This window comes from Lactuca virosa, chromosome 5, assembly GCF_052849685.1.
Source record: "Lactuca virosa cultivar CGN04683 chromosome 5, Lactuca_virosa_CGN04683_v6, whole genome shotgun sequence".
In the NCBI taxonomy this organism is placed as follows: Eukaryota; Viridiplantae; Streptophyta; class Magnoliopsida; order Asterales; family Asteraceae; genus Lactuca; species Lactuca virosa.
In genome coordinates this window covers 394,514,007-394,536,544 of record NC_136430.1, presented here as the reverse complement: position 1 = coordinate 394,536,544, position 22,538 = coordinate 394,514,007, and the positions used below count along the sequence as shown (strand labels likewise).

The 22,538-nt window shown below is 39.8% G+C and overlaps 1 protein-coding gene across 1 annotated transcript; it reads right to left on the bottom strand.

Annotated features, from left to right (window-relative positions):
• Positions 1-1,192: 1,192 nt before the first annotated feature.
• Positions 1,193-3,309, bottom strand: LOC145115273 (cationic peroxidase 1-like). Its single transcript, XM_079051536.1, has 4 exons — positions 3,030-3,309; positions 2,348-2,539; positions 2,058-2,223; positions 1,193-1,776 (listed from the first exon to the last, which is right to left on the bottom strand). Exons 1-4 carry the CDS (start codon positions 3,246-3,248, stop codon positions 1,394-1,396), a joined length of 960 nt encoding a protein of 319 aa, XP_078907662.1. The 5' UTR covers positions 3,249-3,309; the 3' UTR covers positions 1,193-1,393.
• Positions 3,310-22,538: the final 19,229 nt, after the last annotated feature.

Sequence of the window (22,538 nt, the reverse complement as noted above, 5' to 3'; positions counted from 1 at the left end):
TAATCTATACTAAGAACTGATCTTATCATAAAGATACAGGATCTTATCTATTTTATATTTATCTATAATAATTGTCTAATATACAAAAAGTTACAATCGAACAACTATACTATAAGCTGACGTTGTTGATGCTGGCGCTGTCGACTCGTAGACGCTAACGATGATGGATCAGCATGTTATGTGTTTGACGCATCAGATCATAAGGTGTGACCTTACACAATTATTATTAGGATTGATGAATACCTATTTTGTCACTTTTAGATTTGTTCTCTTTCAGATATTTGCTTTTTGGAAGAAATATAAACAGATAATTCTAAGCTTTGCCATATATATCTATAGTACATATTTAGAAAAGCAGACTTATATGTTTTGATTTAGGAATTTCACAAACATATATATAATTTATATAATTGTTGGACGATTGGGTGGATTTGTGATATTTTGATCAACAATTTGGTGTGTATATATATATATATATATATATATATATATATATATATATATATATATATATATATATATATATATATATATATATATATATATATATATATATATATATACTAATTAACTATGTGGTGTGGTGTCGTTTGAATTGCGGTTCTGTAACTAAAAACCGTAAACCGCACTGCATGATGCGGTTTACAAAAAATAGAAACCATAAACCGTACCGCGGACGTTCAAAACCGCATTTTGCGGTGTGCTGCGGACGATTTATACGGTTTGTGCGGTTTTATGCACACCCCTCCTAAACGGTATAATTAATGGAATGCCGACAATGACAGATCTAGTATGGTGCCAACGGTGGAACCGGCAACACCTAGTTTTTCACGACGTAGTGCAAAATTTTCGATTTTTTTTCTTTTTTCTACTATAAAATGTGTCACCGGCAACACCTATTATGGATCGGCAACACCTATTACGGACCGGCAACACCTACTACAGAATCCTGCGTCCGCCCCTGAATGCCGATATAATAATCCATTAAACTCTAAAGAATACAATGCATTAGAGATGACCTTATTAGTACTAACATCAAAAATGGTTTGAACTAAAAACATCTTAACAAAATTATGAGAAAAAATAGATAAAATTTGCTACGTACATTCAAAACCTGAAATGATTTCAAACAAAACACGTCTTCACAAAATTATTAGAATTAAAAAGCGAAATATTATTGCAAATTGTCTCCATTACAAGAAAAGAAAAACAATCTCCTGTAAATATTAGAAGCCCAAGTTTCGTACCAAGCATTACAAAACGACGACAAGACCAAATTGAAAATAAAAAGAAAAACCTTATTCACTCAGACTTATTTTATTTTATTTGTGGAGATTTGTTTTACTTTATGAAACATGCATTAAGACATTTTCTTGCTTCCGGACAAAGGAGCTTAATTGGTACGCCTACAATTGGTTCTAACCTGACCACTTGAGCCAGTCAAAGGATTAAGGTTTCCCATTTTCACCATTGCATTTGCGAAGTCTGTCGAGAAAGTAGCAGCATTAGAACTGTAGGTCCGCACTTGTGCGTCAGTCGAACCACCATTGAATAACTCTTGGTCCGAATGCAATAGTCCCCTCTGGTTAATCAAATCATTAAAGTATCTATTATCAAAAGATGTAGCTGAAGCATCTAGTGGCGACAGATTATTGTCACCACCACTTGAAGGACAATTTGGCCTCAATGATGTTGCAAATGATGAATTTATGTTGTTTTCATTATACAGACGATTGCGGAATACAGTACACCTTGCTTGACCAATTGTATGAGCTCCTACATAAAGTAAAATAACAAACATGGAAGGTATTAAAATTTTAGAAAACTGTAAAATGTCAGTAGTACCCCTCAAAACCATGCATCACGTGTGCTTTTTACGTTTTAATTAATGAAATGTGAAAATTGTAATGATCGGTTGCATGAAACTTCTTGATAATTTATTAAGTGATCCAAACAATGGGGCTTTAACTGATCGAAGGATCAACAAAAGGACCCACATTTAATTAAGGGTGAAGATTTTGAATCAGTTCAATTCATGAATGTAATTAAGTACTCACCTGAGAGGGCTACCATTTCATTAGTAGTAAAACCTTGGTTTGAAAAGGATGAAATTAGTCCACTCAGACTTGAACCCGGTGAAGGAAGATTAGAATTCGCAGCACTTTGGCTTGCCGTTGTCGAATCCCTTCTACCAAATACAACGTTCCAACTTGGCCCACGAAGCTGAAAATTAACAAAAATAATCAGCATGCCGTAAACTATGGCATTCGAAGTCAAGCCAAATTAATAATCTGGGTTCGTTAGTTTTTCTATATCTGGTTGATCGATGGAGAATTTTTTAACTTACTGCAACAACAGAATCTCGTGCAGCTGCAGAAAGTATATCAGCACAAGAAACAACACCGGGACACAGGCTCTCTAACTGGGTTTTAATAGTATCGATTACGTTGAAACCTCTCAATGAATTGTTATTCGGGCCTGCTGTTTTTTCTCCGGTGAAATTTGCAGTGTCGTCAAGTAACACTGATGCATCACATCCCTGTGTATTTCCGATAGGGAAGTAAAACAAAAAAATAATTTAGTTAAAGCGGCAGAAAAAATAAGGCATTAACATTCGTTTGACATTTTAGGTTAATAAAGCACTGTTAAACGCATTAAAAGCATTCATGCGTGCACATCAAGTCAACAAGTCAACAGGTCATAGTCTGATAACATTAATGACCCGAATTAGCATATATAAAAGCCACGGTTGAGGAAAAAGTCGGCTGGCTGGCGGCCCATCTCATGCATGCAAAACACAAGATTACGTAACAAACAGGCCTAAATATGTTAATTTTTTTTAGCATAAAATCATAAGTTAAATAAATTATCTCCCCCACAATTTCGTAGTCATTAAATTTCACGTATATTTTTAACTCTGCTAAAGCTATGGCAGCTAACTTGCCTCCGACAAACATAATAAAGTATCCCTGATTAGCCAAAGCACATAGTGGAAAGTAAGTAGAGATGGTAAAAGGTTAGATACTTGCATTAACAAAGCAATCGTGGAAATGGAGGCGAAGCAATGAAGCTCCCATTCGAGCTTCACTTGAGACAGCAGAATTCACTGCTCTTGTTATAACAATGCGGAAATTAGGACAAGTTCTAGCATAGAAAGTAGCCGATAACTGACCAGAAGTTGTCCCAAACAAATACAATGAGCATAATGCAAAACTTGAGATCTTGAACAAAGTGTTTGATAAAGCCATGAGTATGACAATTTCAAGAGGCACGAGAAGATGGATAATTATTGTTAAAACGAAGATGTGAATAAGAGAAAGGAGGGTTTATTGTGTTTATGAAGGGTTTAGGCATCATCTATTTATAGCGGGCGGGGGGATTGAAGCACGAGGTGAGTCAAATATCAAACCAATGGTGAGCGTTTTCATAGAAAACTTCTCGAATGCAATATTTAAAGAGTATATATGAATCGTATATACAGTGTTTAATATTTTTATAAACAACATTTGGATATGGATTCAATCAAAATGATCTGTTTAAATAAGGTCTAAACTATATATAATTCAACGATGAGAGTTGAATTTAGCAACATCCTATTGTCAACAATGTCCACTTGGAATTTTCCCTCCACCATCTAAACAAATTATAATAACTGTCATTTATATGATTCAATTTGTTCATAGAACTAGCTCTTCCATAGAATATGAAATGTGTTGTAATCTATATATATAAATTGTTTCATCTTTTCAACTTATGGTGATTAATTGTTGCATTAATTGAAATGGTTGCAGATTAAATTATGTTTGGTTATGAATAACAAAGAAAATAATGAATGATGAAATATGAAATATGAGAAAACTAAAGGTAATGAATATGATAATTAAGGTTTGAAAACCTAAACTAGCCATATTCATCAAATAAATTTTGAAAAAGTTTTTCTGAAACCAAATTAAAATAATTAAGAGTTTCTAAATACATTATTTTAAATAACTTACAGTAACAATAGCTAAAGTAACATTATATACAAAAAATATATTGTTACTTTTAAAAACAAAAACAATGTTTGATGTTTTAAATAATTACAATAATATAAATTAAAATTTTAAGCAAATAAACTTTTTAAAATTAATTAATCATAACAACAAACTATAAATATCATTAAACTATATTTCTATTTAATTTTATTCATGAGTAACATGCAGGTAGAGATCATTGACACAGTTGAGATTATAAAATTTTAAAAGATGTCTACATTATAATATAATTCAAAACAAACAATATTTATACCAACTTATTATAAGATTTATTATATAAGAGCTAACAACACTGTCATTGATATATTTAAAAAACATATATTTGTAAAAATTTCAAATATGTTCTTGTATTCTGCGCAACGCATGAGTATTCGTCTAAATACTTATAAAAGAGGCATTTTTACTTGCACAACATGCATTTGAAACCTCCATGACTTTTCAATTTTCTTTATAATAATTATTATAAATTGGTTAATAATGTTAAATTAATACAAAAACTAAATTCTAATCATAAATTAACTAAACTACAATATTAAAATATCATATTTTATTTCTATTTTTTAAATTATGACTTTAATTTTTTAACATATTATAGTTAACTTATTAGTTTAAATATGTTGTCGTATGTGAGCAATTATCGTTTTAAAGTCACAAGTTTTGTATAATTTATTATTTTATTCAAAATAGTTAATTATTAATTTCAATATAATGTTAACGGTTAACTTAAATCAAAATTTTAGTTAAACTTGAAACAAATCGAGAGACTATTTTATAAATAGTTAAAAGTTATAAATTATAATGTTAAACCTAAATTGTAATCCTAAATTAATAAAAAAAACCATGAAACTATTTTTATAATCGTTAAGAATTTTCAAATAAGTAGATTAAAAATAACTTACAATAAGAATTGTTAAAAATAATATTATATAAAAAATTATAGTGTTATCTTTAAAAACAAAAAAAAAATGTTGTTGTTTTAAATAATTACAATTAAAGAAACTAACAATATTAATCAAATAAATTTAAAAAAGAGTTAAATTTCTGTAACCAAATTAAAATAACTAAGACTTTCAAAATACGTCAATAGTTTCAAGTACACATTATATATAAAAAGTATATTGTTACCTTTAAAAACAAGAACAGTGTTTGATGTTTTAAATAATTATAATCATAGAAATTAAAATTTAAACAAATAAACTTTTAAAATTAATTAATCATAGCAAAAACTATAAATATCATTAAACCCTATATTTTATTTATTTTATTAATGAGTAACACGCATGTAGAGGTCATCGAAACAAGTGAGATTATAGAATTTTAAAAGATTTTTATGTTATCATATAATTCAAAAGAAACAATATTTATACCAACTTAATATATAATTTATTATATAAAAACTAACACCATTGTAATTGATTTATTTAAAAAACATATATTTGAAAATATTTCAAATATATTGTTGTATTCTGCGTAACATGCGGACATTCACCTAGTTTTCATTATAATAGAGTTCATGTTGTTAGCACCATATTTATTTGAAACCTACAAAACTTTTCAACTTATTTAATAACTACTACAACTCAAAAGTATTTTTAACGAATTAAACACTAACTCTCAATACCTTTTAACTTATGGTGTTTATTTGATACTTATGACACTTAATTCATTTGAAACCTATAAAACTTCTCAACTTATTCAATAACTACAACTCAAAGTTATTTTTAACCAATTAAACATTAGAACTCAAGAGTATTTAAATTGTGATGTTTAATTGATACTCCTGACATTTAATTAGTATATATATACATATATATATATATATATATATATATATATATATATATATATATATATATATATATATTTCTTATTTTATTTATAATTAACATTTTATAATTTGAACAACTTAATCCATATTTACATAATAAGTGTCAATATCTAAGATTTGGTGTGTCGATATATACTGTTAACACCATTCAAATTTTATCATCCTTAAAATATAACCTTCTATTGCAATCGAACACAAAAAAACGACACATTCCATAATTGTTCCGTCGTAGAATTTCATTTTTTTTACTTCATTATAAAGTAACTTTTAATCATATATTCTTGATAAAATATATCAATATTTGATCTTCACCATGTAACATCCCATTTTTTTCAAGTAGCTTCATATTCATCCCTCGGATTTGAATTATGTCATTTTTGGCCCTTGGCTTGGACGGAAGTGGAAAAAGGAGGCCCTAGTGGCAAAATGGAAGTTTTGGGGTTGAAGTAGTACGTCGGGCGTACATGTGGTACGCTAAGCGTACTAGGGCGCGCCTTAGTACACTGGGCGTACACATGAGTACGCTGGGCGTACATGTGCCAGGAAGGAACCCTAACTTTTAGGGTTTGTGGAGTATTTAAACACTTTATGGACCATTCCCTCTCATCTCATTCAGCCTCCACACCTCCCTTAGCCGTCTTGAGAGAACCCTAGCCTTCTAGTGATCATTCTTGAGCTTTTAAGAATGTTCTTGTGCCTTTAAGAAGAAGCTTGTGCATCAAGGAGCCAAGGAGAGAAGAGTTAGCTTGTAGATCTTGGTTCATCATCTGTTTTGGGAACTCTAGAAGGTATAAAGTTGTTATCTTTGTGCCTATTTCTTCTAGATCTATTCTTGGTAGTTTATTGCACTCTTTTGTCCCATAAAGTCCCATTATAATGCATGGTTCATTTTGGACGATTTGAGCTGTCCTTTCAGGCTTTAGAATGGGTCCTAAGGCATAAAAATGAAGTCCCTTGGGCTAGTTGGGTCCCTAGTTCTTGGTAGGAGGTCTTCATGGATTAAGACCATGTATTGAGCCCTTTTCAGTCGAATAAAGTCTTAAAGTTTGGGACTTTATGGTCCTAGAGCACATTTGAGCAGTAGATCTGAAGTTTAAGCTTAAGTGCTTAACCCATTAAGCACGTATGAAAGTTTTAAGATCTGCGAGGATACGCCCAGCGTACTGGGTCAACCCCCCCCCCCCCCCCCCCCCCCCCCCGATGGTGGTCAACCTTAGGAGAGTACGCTCAGCATACCAAAGGAGTACGCCCCGCGTATTTCCTCTGTTGGGCTTATGTTATTTGGGCTTCTGGTTTGGGTTGTTTATGGATTAGTTGAACTTGGTCCTTTGCTGGAATTTATGGATGTGGTGTTTTGGGCCAAGTCTCGATAATGGATCTTGGAATTAGGCCTAATTAGGGAGTTGGGCCCAATTTGGTAAATTGGGCCAATAATGGGCCTTACATATGTGGACTTGTGGATCATGGATTTGGTATTGGGCCTTGACCCAAATTATAGAAAAGACAAAATGGACTATATGGACCCCCCTAGTCAGAACTGATAGCCCATATGTTGACTCAGCATTCGTTATTTTGGATAGTTTGGGATTTTCGGTAAGACAGCACTTCGGGAGTCGATACTTCAGTTCAGACCGACATTGCGAGGTGAGTTATTCTCGCTATCTCAACAGGGTCTAAGGCACCAAGGCCGACCCTTTATCAGATTTGAATCCGGGTATTTGCTTGATATGTTATTGATCTGCTAGATCTGCATCCTGGTAGTTAGGATGGTATTATGTTAGCGACCTGGTTTAGGTCGGTATCGTGGTATATAGAATGATGCTATGTTAGTTACCGGTTAGGTCGGTATCCTGGTAATAGGATGGTTGTTGTGATAGTGATATGTTAGATCGGTATGATTATCTATTATATACATCCTAGCGTATGATATTTATGTGCACATGATTGTTTGATTGGTATGGGGGTTGGGTTGAGGCGGGTCCTGCTTCGTGCTGTAGGCCAACATACCCAGTGCGGACCAGATAGACTGCAGGTCCAGGAGGGCACATAGTCAGGCCGAAGGCCCGACGAGCGGTCCGGATAGGCTGAAGCCCCTCGAGAGGGCGGTGCAGACGTGCCGAGGCTCGGAGAGTGGGCCATATAGACTGAAGGCCCGGTGCGGGCGGTCCAGTCATACTGTAGACTCAGAGAGTGGACCAGGTGGACTGAAGGCCCGGTGTGGGCGGACCAGTCACACTGTAGACTCGAGATGCATAGTTGTTCTGTGTTTGTTATATGATATGTTTATGGTTGTATGAGGTTGGTATTTTGGGGGTAACTCACTAAGCCTTCGAGCTTACATTTATCAGTTATTATTTCAGGTACAGCGGATGACCGCGGGAAGGCGAAGGCGTGACCGTACACTCCCTCATATTTTTATTTGGATTTCTGGGATACTCTGATATGAAACTATTTTGGAAACCTTTTGGTAATAACTTTTAGTATTTGAAATGTTTTTAAAAGTTTAAAATTGGCATGATTTTTATGGGTGTTACAAGTTGGTATCAGAGCCTTGGTTTGAGTGAATTGGAGGAACACTCGTGTGAATCCAGTCTCAAACTAAGGAAAAAGTTTTCAAATGATTTTTAAATGGTTTTCAAAATAAGAAAAGGAGGATGCAGAGTGTACGATCAGCCGGAGCCAGTAAGTAGACCCCAAAATACCATGCAGTTATTTGATTATGTGATATGTTAGAATAGCATGCTAGTACTAAGATAGAGATCCTCAGGAGTCGTATGATAGAATTGCATGATCTTTGATGCCTTATCTTAGGTAGAGTACCTTATTGATTGTTTATGACTCTTTCTCGTGTGAACTAACTATTGGGTGAATACTCTAAGTCACATGCTACGTAGGTTAAATGGTCTTAGCGTAAGGGATTTGGTCCTGCTGCGCAGCTCTTGTCTGAGTCCAACCGTTGTAGAATTAAATCTTTTAGCCTAAGATTGTTTAAGCCGTGCGGCATGTGATTGTATTCATGCAATAGTTAACTGGCACCAATGGAGGGTCGTGTGGCAGTTCATAGATGGATGGTTTGTTTGGACGTGTCCGCCGGTTATGAGATATTTAGCCTTCCTCTAGGAGTGAGGACTGAGCGCATGCCATGCTTATGTATAGTTTTTGGGCGTTGTGATGATACTTAAGACAAATATGGGTAGGTGTGGAAGGTAGTATGGGCCTGTACTATTGAAAGAATAGGACCCATACGCGTAGCAAGGAAGTCACAACCCCTAGCGTTTTGGTTGGGAGTTGGTTCCCAGATTGTTGTGAGGAGTATCTGATATCTTTTCGGTATATTTTTAGCATGGTGGTTACACGACGATTCGTGACTGGATCCGGGTCAGGATCAGGTGAGGGCCGACAGCGCCCGAGGCTATCGGCCAGATGAGGCTAGACGATATGGATAACAGGATCCGGGAGATCCTGCATGATGAGGTTGTTGCTATGTTCCGGGCTCAGTTGTCGGAGATGTTTGGGTCTATCAAGACCGCTATGGTGGAGTACTTTGATGATCGGTATGCAGCCCTCACTAAGGCGGCTGCTGCAGCAGCCACTGCAGCTGTATCAGCGGCAGGATTGTGAGCCGGACGAGTTTTTCAGTATCGGGACTTCGACAACACGAAACCCCCGACTTTCAATGGGATTCAGGACCGTATCATAACCATGAGGTGGCTATCGGACATCGAGGGATTCTTTTTCACATGTTCCTGCCCGACTGACAAGAAGGTCAGGTGTGCTCTGAACATGTTAAGGTCCGGGGCGAAGGACTGGTGGAGATTGATGACAGGGTCTTACTCGGATGAGCGGAGAGCTGTAGTTTCTTGGGATCAGTTGAGAGAGATGTTACGCTCCCGATATATTCCGCGGGTCGAGCGTGAGCGGCTAGCTCAGGAGTTCTTGGAGTTGAAATAGGACATGGAGTCGGTGACGGAGATCACCCGTATGTTCACTGAGAGGGTGATGTTTTGCCCGGAGTTTGCTTCCGAGCAGGCTCAGATGACACGATATCTGAGCATGCTCAAGACTGACATTAGACAGTTCGTTGCTACCCAACGATGTGATATGTTACTGGATTTACAGGAGGCCGCCAGGCGGCGGGAGCTGGAGATTGAGTTACAGTTGCGAGAGCAGAGGCAGGCCCCGGTGTAGTCTCAGCCGGCGCCGAAGCGGTCCAAGACCGTTGATTCTAGGGTAGGAGGTCAGAGCGGCCGCACTTGTGAGAAGTGCGGGAAGGGTCATACCGGAGTCTGTAAGTCTAGAGGTGCATGCCGCAAGTGCGGAAAGGAGGGGCACTATGCGAGGGATTGCTGCCAGTTGGCCCCGGTTCTGGATGTGAGGATTTGTTATCACTGCCATCAGGTTGGTCACGTGAAGGCCAACTGTCCACAGCTTGCTTCATTGAGGACTACTATCGTAGGTCAGGGTAGATCAGGGCCTCCGAGGGCTCAGGGTCGTGCCTTCCATCTTACGGCAGAGGAGGTCAGGATAGCGCCAGATGCGGTTGCGGGTACGTTTTCATTTCTTATCTTACTGTTTGTGATTATATTGTGAATTTTTTTCCACCTTTTTCTGCATGAGTCATTAGAACATAGGAGGGTCAGGGGAGTTTAGTATCGAGGGGTTGTAGACGGTTAGTATCCAGGGGTGTTGGAGAATGCGGAGTTAGGATATAGGATCACCACTCCAGGACTAGTAGCTGTGAATCGAAGATGCAGAAGTGTTCAACTGGGATTCGGTTTCTTTTGAAGTTCGGTTGAGTTGTGTTTTGGTTTCGCCTCCAGTAGGTAGTAGTTAGTGCCCCAAGTGGGGGAGAATTGGAAATTCTCTAATGGAGCATCAACCAATGAGGGTGTTGTTAGCTGCCAGGGTTCGACAGTTCATCCAGCACGAGTGTGCAGGATATTTAATGCATGTGGTAGACACGCGGGTCAGGGAACAGACCACGGTTTTCCGAGAAGGTGGACGATCGACATGAGGCCTAGGGTTAGGCCGGGGTTAGAGTCCCCAGAATGGGTCAGGAGTTCGGAACCCCAAGTGCGTGAGAACAGTATGCATGGGATAGATCACCAGGAGGGGTGGTCCAGGGAGATGCTCAACATTTTAGAGCGGTCCGGATAGACTGAAGGCCGGTGGGGCGTACCAATCAGGCTGAAGGCTCGGAGAACGGTCCAGACAGGCTGAAGGCCCATAAGGTTCGGAGAATGGTCCAGACAGACTGAAGGCCCAGAGAGGCGGTCCAGACATGATGAAGGTTCTGAGAGTGGTCCAGATAGGCTGAAGGCATGTGAGGCGGTCCAGTCATGCTGAAGATTATGTACGTGTTTGTAGATCTATGTTCAGGTATTGAGTATGCTGCTATGCTATAGCAATCGGTAGGTCTGTCCCCAAGTATTGAACATGCTAATGGAGTAGGTTGAAGACTCCAGTGTATTTTGGTCGAATCGAAAGTTGTTATTAGAAATCAGATGGAGTATAGAGGATCTTGGTGATCTCATCAGTTCGGAGTGTCTCAGAGGATTAATCTTCTTGGATCGGGTAATACTCCAGTTGGGGACTGGAGTAGATCCGAATAGGTATTCATCAGCTTTAGGAAGGTTTGGTATTAGAATGTCCTCTCATTCAGGTTCTGGGAACCGGGTTAGATCTTTCTCCTGATCGTCTTTTGGCGACACATTAATTTGAGTAGGGTTGAGGCGGTAGGCCAACAAACCCTGAGAATTTTTTTCAACTCGATGGTTGAATTGATTTGTCATGTTGGTATTCCAATCTAGGGTATTCCATCCTGAGGATGACCGAAACCTATGATCAGTTAGACTTGGCTTATTGGTATTCCAACCGAAGGGGTGATATGGGCTAGATATGAGCATGGTACTGGATGGTCGGTAGTGGTAGGTATGTTGTTGGTGGTAATCGCTTGCAGAACTGTATTCTATGGAAGTGGTGGGCGACGAGGAGCGACATGGTAAATTATTGTCGGTATTATGTGGACATCTTATCTTGATGGTCTATTATATGGCATGTTGTGCTTGATCGGAATGAGGCGGTCCTGCTCTACGCAGTAGGCCAAGATATCCGGTGCGGGCCAACGGTGGGTCGTAGGCACAGGGGTTCGGCAGAATATGACCCATGGTTCTATTTTTGGGTAGGAACCTCAGGTTCCCAGGCTGAGTAGTCTATTATTAGTAATGGGAAGGGAACTAGCGATGGTTAGTATGAGTGGTCTGTCAGGGAGTCGTACCGAATTCAAGTTTCCAGCTTTGCGGGTTTCAGGTGGAGTAGGGTTATGTGCCGCATGGGTTTATGGATTCGTCTTCTCTGGAATGAAAAGACTTCCATTAGGATTAGTCTCCTTCGAAAGTCGTCAGATGTCATGGTTGTGGAGGTGCCCCTCAGGATGTAAGGTTGCCAGGGATGGTAAGGAATGATTTCGAGGACGAAATCGAATTTAAGTGGGGGAGAGTTGTAACATCCCATTTTTTTCTAGTAGCTTCATATTCATCCCTCGGATTTGAATTATGTCATTTTTGGCCCTTGGCTTGGAAGGAAGTGGCAAAAGGAGGGCCTAGTGGCAAAATGGAAGTTTTGGGGTTGAAGTAGTACGCCGGGCGTACATGTGGTACGCTAAGCATACTAGGGCGCGCCCTAGTACGCGGGGCGTACACATGAGTACGCTGGGCGTACGTTTGCCAGGAAGGAACCCTAACTTTTAGGGTTTGTGGAGTATTTAAACACTTTATGGACCATTCTTTCTCATCTCATTCAGCCTCCACACCTCCCTTAGTCGTCTTGAGAGAACCCTAGCATTCTAGTGATCATTCTTAAGCTTTTAAGAGTGTTCTTGTGCCTTTAAGAAGAAGCTTGTGCATCAAGGAGCCAAGGAGAGAAGAGTTAGCTTGTAGATCTTGGTTCATCATCTGTTCTGGGAACTCCAGAAGGTATAAAGTTGTTATCTTTGTGACTATTTCTTCTAGATCTATTCTTGGTAGTTTATTGCACTCTTTTGTCCCATAAAGTCCCATTATAATGCATGGTTCGTTTTGGACGATTTCAGCTGTCCTTTCAAGCTTTAGAATGGGTCCTAAGGCATAAAAATGAAGTCCCTTAGGCTAGTTGGGTCACTAGTTCTGGTTAGGAGGTCTTAACGGATTAAGACCATGTATTGAGCCCTTTTCAATCGAACAAAGTCTTAAAGTTTGGGACTTTATGGTCCTAGAGCACATTTGAGCAGTAGATCTGAAGTTTAAGCTTAAGTGTTTAACCCATTAAGCACGTATGAAAGTTTTAAGATCTGCGAGGATACGCCCTACGTAAATCCAGTATGCCCAGCGTACTGGGTTAACCACCCCGATGGTGGTCAACCTTAGGAGAGTACGCCCAGCGTAGCAGAGGAGTACGCCCCACGTATTTCCTCTGTTGGGCTTATGTTATTTGGGCTTCGGGTTTGGGCTGTTTATGGATTAGTTGAACTTGGGCCTTTGCTTTTGGGCCAAGTCTCGATAATGGATCTTGGAATTAGGCCCAATTAGGTAAATTGGGCCAATAATGGGCCTTACATATGTGGACTTGTGGATCATGGATTTGGTATTGGGCCTTGACCCAAATTAGAGAAAAGACAAAATGGACTATATGGACCCCCCTTAGTCAGAACTGATAGCCCATATGTTGACTCAACATTCGTTATTTTGGATAGTTCGGCATTTTCGGTGAGACAGCACTTTGGGAGTCGATACTTCAGTTCAGACCGACATTGCAAGGTGAGTTATTCTCACTATATCAACAGGGTCTAAGGCACCAAGGTCGGCCCTTTATCAGATTTGTATCCGGGTATTTTGTGACATCCCCATTTTCACGGCTAGAATAGACCGATTTTGTTTATGCTTTGTTTGAAAATCAGAGTAACATTTTAAATAAAAGTGTTGCGGAATTTGTTCCCAAAATAAAATATGATAAAGATTTATCAAAGCATTTCCGAAGAAATGTATTTCATTAAAAACCTCGGGATGTCATGTTCGATACAGATCAAAAGCATAAACAGTACAATACAAGCCTTACAACATTTATTCATGTCTACAGGCCTATAATCCGTAATCCCTCATCCACACATAACATCTATGCTCGAGTGCCACTACCTATAGTACAAGAAACTGAGTGGGTCAGGCTTGGGAGTCTGGTGAGCACATAAGGTTTTCAACCCACAATAAATAAGTTATTTAATTTCATCAACCAATAATAACCCGATTACCCGTTCCCGTTATCCTCACTTTACGTCCCTAAAAACCTATCATAAGGGACCTAGCCTAAGGATCATCATCGGGATGGACACTACTTCTAAGGGGGTTCCTCAGCAATAAATGTCCTAAAGGCAACCATGAGGGGGATGGAGTACACCGGTGAACACATCGTTCACAAACACCTACAGGTTGCGAGCCTGCTAGCGTTCCACTAGACTGTCTAGAAGAGTCCGTGGTCGTCATCTATACTCCGCTAGATGACATAATCAACAACAACAACATCGAGGCCTCTCATCATTTTATCACACATCGTCTATTACATCTACCCATGTTTTACCCCAACATTTTTGTAGATATAAAATACATATACAGTTTAAATCATTTAAAACATGTATAAAAATCTTTCATCAGCATAGACAGCAAGTATTCAGACAATATGCACACATAGCACGTAGTTTATATTAAATACTTCATATCTATGTGTAAGATGAAAGTGACTATGCACTCACCTGGTAAGGTGGTGACTCGGTACTCGGACAGCACTTCGTTATCTCAAAACAATTTTCCCTTGACAAAACCTAGTATCAATACCACTAGAGTTTAGTCTGACGTTGACCGCGACTAATTAATAGTCTAGCTATTATTACTATTATATAAGCGTTTCAACAATATTTTCCAACCACTATGTACAGACAGGGGCCAGACATAAAACACCGGAGGGCAGGACCATTTTGGCATATAGCACTTCTGAAATCCAACAACTCTATGTGGCCCTTTAAACCAGATTCCCCGTACCGCGAGTAGTTAAAAAGATATTATAACGACACTTATATAACCCATAATAATAGCTCAAATAATTATTATAAGGTCCTAATAACGTTACTATACTTAATTAAAAGTAGCTCACTTACAGTGGGTTTTCTCGAAAACCGGGCTTCGTTTGGAGCAGCGTTTTAGAGCCGAAAGACTCTTTTTCTCGGGGGTTCGGGAGCCTTGGGGATTCCTTCGGGTGCTAGGGGGTTCCCTAGGGTTTAGGGGGGGGGGTTAGGATAGGCTAGAGAGAGAAAGTAGTGAGAGAGAGTACGAATTTTGGTGTGAAAATCCGGGAAATCTCGCACTCAATTTATAGTTCGGAGGTCCTCGGACTACGCAGCGCGTAACCTCGGACGCGGCGCGTTCGTACGTTGAGGTGTCGCTTCTCTGGTGGTGCATCGTGGCCATTTCTCGGACCGCAGAAGGCTTGGTGTACGGCAACGTTCCCTTCGGACGCAGGGCGCTCCTCGGACGTTGGGCGTTCCTTTATACGCGAGGCGTAGCGAGGCCAGGTGTCCGAATCCGAAGTGAGTCTGTGATCAGCAAGCGACGGCCCTAATCAAGCCACGTCATCAACCCTTCCCAGATTCATAATTTTTCCTTCCCGACTTCTAAAATTCATAACTTTCACATACGAGCTCCGTTTTCGACGTTATTTATATCCACGCGTAGGCGGGACCGTACTCTACAACTTTCGTTTAGACTCCGCGGCTAATTTTGAGTTTATTTTTAAAGTTATATTATTAACAGGCCGGGACAGGATTGTCCGTTAAAAATTCATAACTTTTTCATCCGACGTCCGTTTTCGTCTGTCTTTTTATCGTTACGCTACTATTAATGAGATCTTTGATTCTCGTTTAGGTTGTGTCAGGTAATAACCGCTCGATCTAATACTCGAACTCCAGGCTGCATACTGCTAAGCCGAAACTTCGAAAAATATAACTTTCTCATACGAAGTCAGATTTGGGCGTTCTTTTTATGCATGCTCTCGGTTTAACATATTTTACAACTTTCATTTAGATCGCTAAGGCTAAAAGTCGCTCTATCGTAAATTCACTATTTACATCTCCCGGTGCCGTGCCGGTTCTGTCGCGAAACATCGACATGTCATATCTCCTTCGTTATAACTCAGATTTCGGCGTTCTTTATATTTCCGGAATCCTTGTCACGACCACTATCACTTCATTTATCGATATCGGGTTTATTCAAAACTTAAATTTTGACGCTTATTATTATTATTTTTTTATAAACAACTATATAAGCACATAATTCACATAATACTCAAATATTTCATCTTTATTACTTTAAATAGATTTACAATAGTTGACCTAGACTATTACATCATCTACTAATGCTTAGCCCCAAAACACTGGCGTTAGAATTCTCTCCCCCTTAGGATGATTCCGTCCCGGAATCATGCATCAGCAAACAGATGCGGATAGCGACTCATCATGTCACTCTCTGTTTCCCAGGTGAGATTCGACCAATTCGAATGTTTCCAACGGACTAGCATTAAATCGACCATCTTGCATCGTAACTTCTTAGTCTTATGGTCAACAATTGCCTCGGGCTCTTCGATTAGCCTCTTATTCTCATCCATCCTTAACTCTGAGATTGGAATTATGTCAGGAACTTCTCCCGTGAACTTCCTCAGATAACACACATGGAAGGTGTTATGAATACCATCTAGTTCTTCGGGTAATTCAAGCTTGTAAGCTTGGTTCCCAATCTTCTGAAGAACTTTGAACGGTCCAATAAACCTTGGACTCAACTTTCCTCGGTTCCCAAATGTTATAAGTCCCTTCCACAGTGAGACTTTAAGCAAAACTGAATCTCCAACTTCGAATGTCATCGGTCGTCTCTTCTTATCAGCATAGCTCTTCTGACGATCCTGGGCTGCTAACATCCTCTCCCTGATTACTTTTAACTTTTCAGCAGTCTCATGGACTATCTCGGGGCCCATAAACTTCTTTTCTCCAGCCTCAAGCCAACAAGATGTTGTACGACACTTCTGTCCATACAAAGCTTGATAAGGTGCCATATTGATGCTCGAGTGGAAACTATTGTTGTAGGAAAATTCTACCAGAGGTAAGTGCTCGTCCCAGTTCCCTTGGAACTCCATGGTACATACTCTCAGCATATCTTCCAGTGTTTGAATTGTTCTTTCGCTCTGACCATCAGTCTGCGGATGGTAAGTTGTACTCAAACACAACTTCGTACCCAATTCCTCTTGTAGACTTCTCCAAAACCTTGACGTGAAATGACTATCACTAATCGATACAATCGTTAGAAGAACACTGTGAAGTATCACAATTTCCTTCATGTAGGCATTTGCAAGCTTATCCATAGACCACCTCTCGTTGGCTGCTATGAAGTGTGCACTTTTGGTGAAACGATCCACGACCACCCAAATCATGTCGTGACCGTTCTTCGTCCTGGGCAGTTTAGTCACAAAATCCATGGTGATGTCTTCTCATTTACCCATGGGTACAGGTAAAGGTTCTAAACTCCCATACGGTTTCTGATGTTGTGCCTTAACTCTCGCACATGTCACACACTCGGCCACATACTTCGCAACATCGAGCTTCATCATCGGCCACCAGTAGTAGGATTTTAGGTCCCCATACATTTTAGTGCTGCCGGGATGAATTGAGTACATGGTCTTGTGCGCTTCATCCATCAGAAGATCTCTTATTCCTCCTGTCTTAGGTACCCAAATCCGATCTTGCAATACCTTCAGTCCTTGACTGTTTGTACCGAACACTAACATTTTGCCCAAACGTTCTTCCTTTCGGTCATTCTTCTCTGAAGCTTCTTCTTGAGCTTTCCTGATACTTTCCACAATCGTCGAGACAACTTTTATCCTCAACGCTCTTGACCTTTTTCTTTCAAGATTGACTTTTCGACTTAGAGCATCAGCGACGATATTCGCTTTACCGGGTTGGTAAAGTATCTCGCAGTCGTAGTCCTTGAGTAATTCCAGCCAGCGTCGTTGCCTCATACTCAATTCCTTCTGATTAAAGAGATATTGGAGACACTTATGATTAGTGAAAAGTTTGCACTTCGTGCCATAAAGGTAATGCCTCCATATCTTCAAGGAAAAAACTACCGCTGCCAACTCCAGATCATGAGTTGGGTAGTTCTTTTCATGCTCCTTCAATTGTCGAGATGCGTATGCTATCACCTTTTCTCTTTGGGTCAGAACACAACCCAACCCGACTCTGGATGCATCGCTATACACTGCGAAGTCTTCAACTCCATCGGGTAGAGAAAGAATCGGTGGTTCACATAATTTCTTCTTTAGCTTCTCGAATGCTTCTTCGTGCTTCCCGCTCCAAGTATATGTAGCTCCTTTGTGGGTCAAAGTTGTCAATGGAGCAGCTATCGAAGAAAAGCCTTGGATAAACCTTCGGTAATATCCAGCTAATCCCATAAAGCTTCGAATCTCCGTGGGACTTTTCAGTCGTTCCCACTTCATCACAGCTTCAATCTTTGCTGGGTCAACCATTATCCCTTCTTGGTTAACCACATGACCCAAGAATTAGACTTCTCGGATCCAAAAATCACATTTGGAGAACTTTGTACGCAGCTTCTCCTTCTTCAATACTTCTAACACTTCCCGCAAGTGTCTGCCATGCTCCTCTTGACTTTTCGAGTAAATCAGAATGTCATCTATGAACACTATCACGGATTTATCGAGGAATGGTTTGCAAACCCTGTTCATCAAATCCATGAACGCTGCTGGAGCATTGGCTAGTCCAAACGACATAACCAAAAACTCGTAGTGTCCATACTTGTTCTGAATGCAGTCTTCCCGATATCCTGCTCTCTCACCTTTAGCTGATGATATCCTGACCTAAGATCGATCTTTGAGAAATAGCTCGAACCTTGCAGCTGATCGAATAGGTCATCAATCCTTGGCAATGGATACTTGTTCTTCACCATTTCCTTGTTCAGCTCTCTGTAGTCTATGCACATCCTCATGCTTCCCTCTTTCTTCTTCACGAATAACACCGGAGCTCTCCAGGGTGATGAACTAGGTCGAATGAAACCGTTGTCCAACAACTCCTGAAGTTGCGTCATAAGCTCCTTCATCTCCGTCGGTGCTAATCGGTATGGTGCTTTCGCTATCGGTGTCGTTCCTGGTAACAAGTCTATTCGGAAATCCACTTGTCTATCAGGTGGTAATCCGGGAAGATCTTCGGGAAAGACTTCCAGATAATCACACACCATTGGTATACGCTGCACCTCCTTTTTCTCCTTCTTTGCATCGATCACAAATGCCAAGTATGATGTGCATCCTTTGGACAAACATTTTCTGGCTTTCATCAGGGAGATGATTCCAGAATTTACTCTGCGTTTGTCCCCATACACCATGAATGACTCTTTTCCGGGTGGGTTTACTCTTACTATCTTCTTTCGGCATAGTATCTCGGCATCATTGGCATTGAGCCAATCCATTCCCAGAACGATGTCGAAACCGTTCAATTCTATGGGTAACAGCTCTTCGTGGAATTCGTTTCCGTTTAAGTCGATGACTATGTTCTTAATACGATCACTAACAGATACGAACTTGCCACTGGCAACTTCTACAGTCAGGGCATTATCAAGTTTTTCTACGGGCAATGCTAGTTTCCCACCAAACTTATGTGACACAAAGGAGTAGTTTGCTCCGAAATCAAACAGTATATTGGCAGGCAAACTATTTACAAGAAAGGTGCCTGAAGCGACATATGTTGCCTCCTTTGCAGCCTCGAGCGTCATCTGGAAGGCTCTTGCCTTCGGCTTCGGTGGAATGTTGGGTCTTCCTGTCTCCTTCTTCTTCGGGCAGTCCCTTGAAATGTGCCCTTCCTCGTTGCACTCATAACAAACCTTCTTAGTGAACGTGCACTCATTGGCATAGTTCCCGGGCTTTCCACACTTGAAACAGGTGACCCCTCCGTCACATTTTCCTTGGTGCTTCTTCTTGCATTTGTCGCACCATTTTGCTTCGGCTCCTCCTCCTCTCGAACCAGACTTCGAAAATTTACTCTTCTTGCTGGACCTCGAGGATCCATCAAATTTCCTTTTCTCACCAACCTCCACTCTCTCCAGACCATTCTCTCGAATCTGGGTCTCCACATTCTTAGCAGCCCAGATGGCGGCTTTTAGAGTGGTTGCTTGCTTGACCATCAGACCAAAGTCTGCTGGTAATCCGTGGGCAAACTTGTTAACCTTGGAGAGTTCACTTGGAACTAGGTATGGAACAAGCTTCATTTTCTCTGTAAAACTTGCAGCGTATTCAGCGACGCTCATTATTCCCTTCTTCAGATTCTGGAACTCATTGTTGATTTCCAGAAGATCCTGCTCCGAGCAGTATTGCATCTTCAATTGCACCAGAAAATCCTCCCAAGACATCTTGCTTGCTTCACCCTTGGGCATTGAATCAGCTAGTATCTTCCACCAGCTTAGTACTCTAGATTTTAATAGAGGAACTGCGAGAGCGGTCTTTTGTCTGTTGCTACACTCGCAACTCTCAAACATTGTCTCCATCTCGGAGATCCAGTTCATGACTTCCACCGGTGTCGGGTTTCCAGATAGACACGGTGGTTTGGATGCCATGAAATCCTTGTACTTGCATCCACGTCCATCATTTCCTCCATCCTGGTTGTTTCTTCTAACTATCAGTGGGTTGGCTTGACCAACAGTCCCACTGTAGTTCCCTCCTTCTGACCGCCCATCATTCAGCTCGGGCTGTTCGACTAGTATTGTAGCTTCTTTTCGATTATGTTGAAGCAAACGTCTGATTTCCTCCATTTGACGATCCAACATCATTTGGATCATCGCTTGTACTCCGGCCATCGTGATTGGCTCAGGAGCATATGCTACAATAGGTATTTGCTGAATCACTGGGGGTTGATTCCTATTTCCATTTGCATTCCCAGCTCCACTGCGGGTTCTTGCCATTTTGATCTATACCACGAATATGTTGGGTTTTGAGCATTCTAACACTCCTATGGTGTACATGCAACCCTATAAACCTTGGATCTATGTTTTCTCTATTATACATGCAAATATTAACTATTTCAAGGTTTCATCCTAACTAGCATATTATGAAGCACCTATACTACAAAGTTCTAGTTAGATGACATACCTTTTGATGTAGCTTGATGTCTTCAAGCTTTAAGAACTTAGCCCCAATAGTGTGGAAGCCTCAAATGGAATCACAAATCACCAAAACACCTTGGAAGAACTTGAGAGAATATGTATGCACACTAAAATCGGCCCACTCTTATTTTCACACACTTGTGCCTATTTTGTGAGCCAAGGACCCCTTTATATATTATGGAGGATTAGGGTTACATCCATGTAAACCCTAATACCCATGATCTTTCATTTACATAGGATCCATAGGTTAAAAGCTCCATGGACCATCCATGAAAGATTAGCCCAACCTAAATGAACTTGGCCCATTCCATATATATAACAGTCCATATTTAATTAGTTCTTTTTGATCACTTAATTAATTCTAAATTAATTCTTGATCAATACTAATTAAATAATATGATTCCATATTAATATATTAGAACTTATAATATATTAATATAAATCATAAATATACTATTCTCAAAAGACTATCCATATAAATTGTGCCGGTGAAGTGCAACCCAAATGGACCATGTCGGGTCGGGTCAAGTACATACCAAATATAGTTATGGACTTAGACATTAATCCAACAGTCTCCCACTTGGATAAGTCTAAAACTATTATTGAGTATGACTTCAAAACCTAACTGGCAATCGTAACTCTTAAAGCCACTGTCGAACTCTGACCTTGTCAATGACTTGTCCATTAGATAAGGGATCATATATTCCTCCATTCTAGATATCATATGGACTGAGACATGGATTATAATCATTCTCTCTGTCCATTTGTTGTTTCCCGATTTTCGATTTATGATGACTGACTGATTGAACAAATCAAATCAGTCCTGGCTTGGCCAAGCACTCACATGTGTCATCGCTAAATCATCGAGGGGCCCACAGATATCGCTTTTATCCCGAAGGTAAAAGGAATGGATAAACTTCGAATCATATGGCTTGTTCTACTACTTGTTGAATCATACACAAAGGCACGTTTTATAACATCGAGTTACCAATGTGTTTTCGTGCAATCAATGTATAACCAACTCATAGTAACAACTCATATCTCTAGGTTTTAAGAATATAAGATATTATCGTCTCATGATCACTCGTGATAAAATCCATGAAGTGATTCAAATGAGCGTGGGTTGAATCCAATACTCATAACTTATGAGCACTCATGAGTGTTGTAACACCACTTTGTCCACCAACTTGGACCTCTACAAACCAACCCATGACAGTCTTGATTCATATCTACTTCCAACATATGACCGACTGTGGATGGTTTGAATAACTTAATCATTCAGGAAGAGCGACTAAGTTATTCTAGAAGTCAAAACATGCAAAGTGAAACACAAGAATAAATGAATCAAATATGGTATCAAACCCTATGAATATAAATAAACACTTTTATTTATCACCATACTGATTACTCATTATTCATTGTTTCGGTTTTATCAACTTTATACTT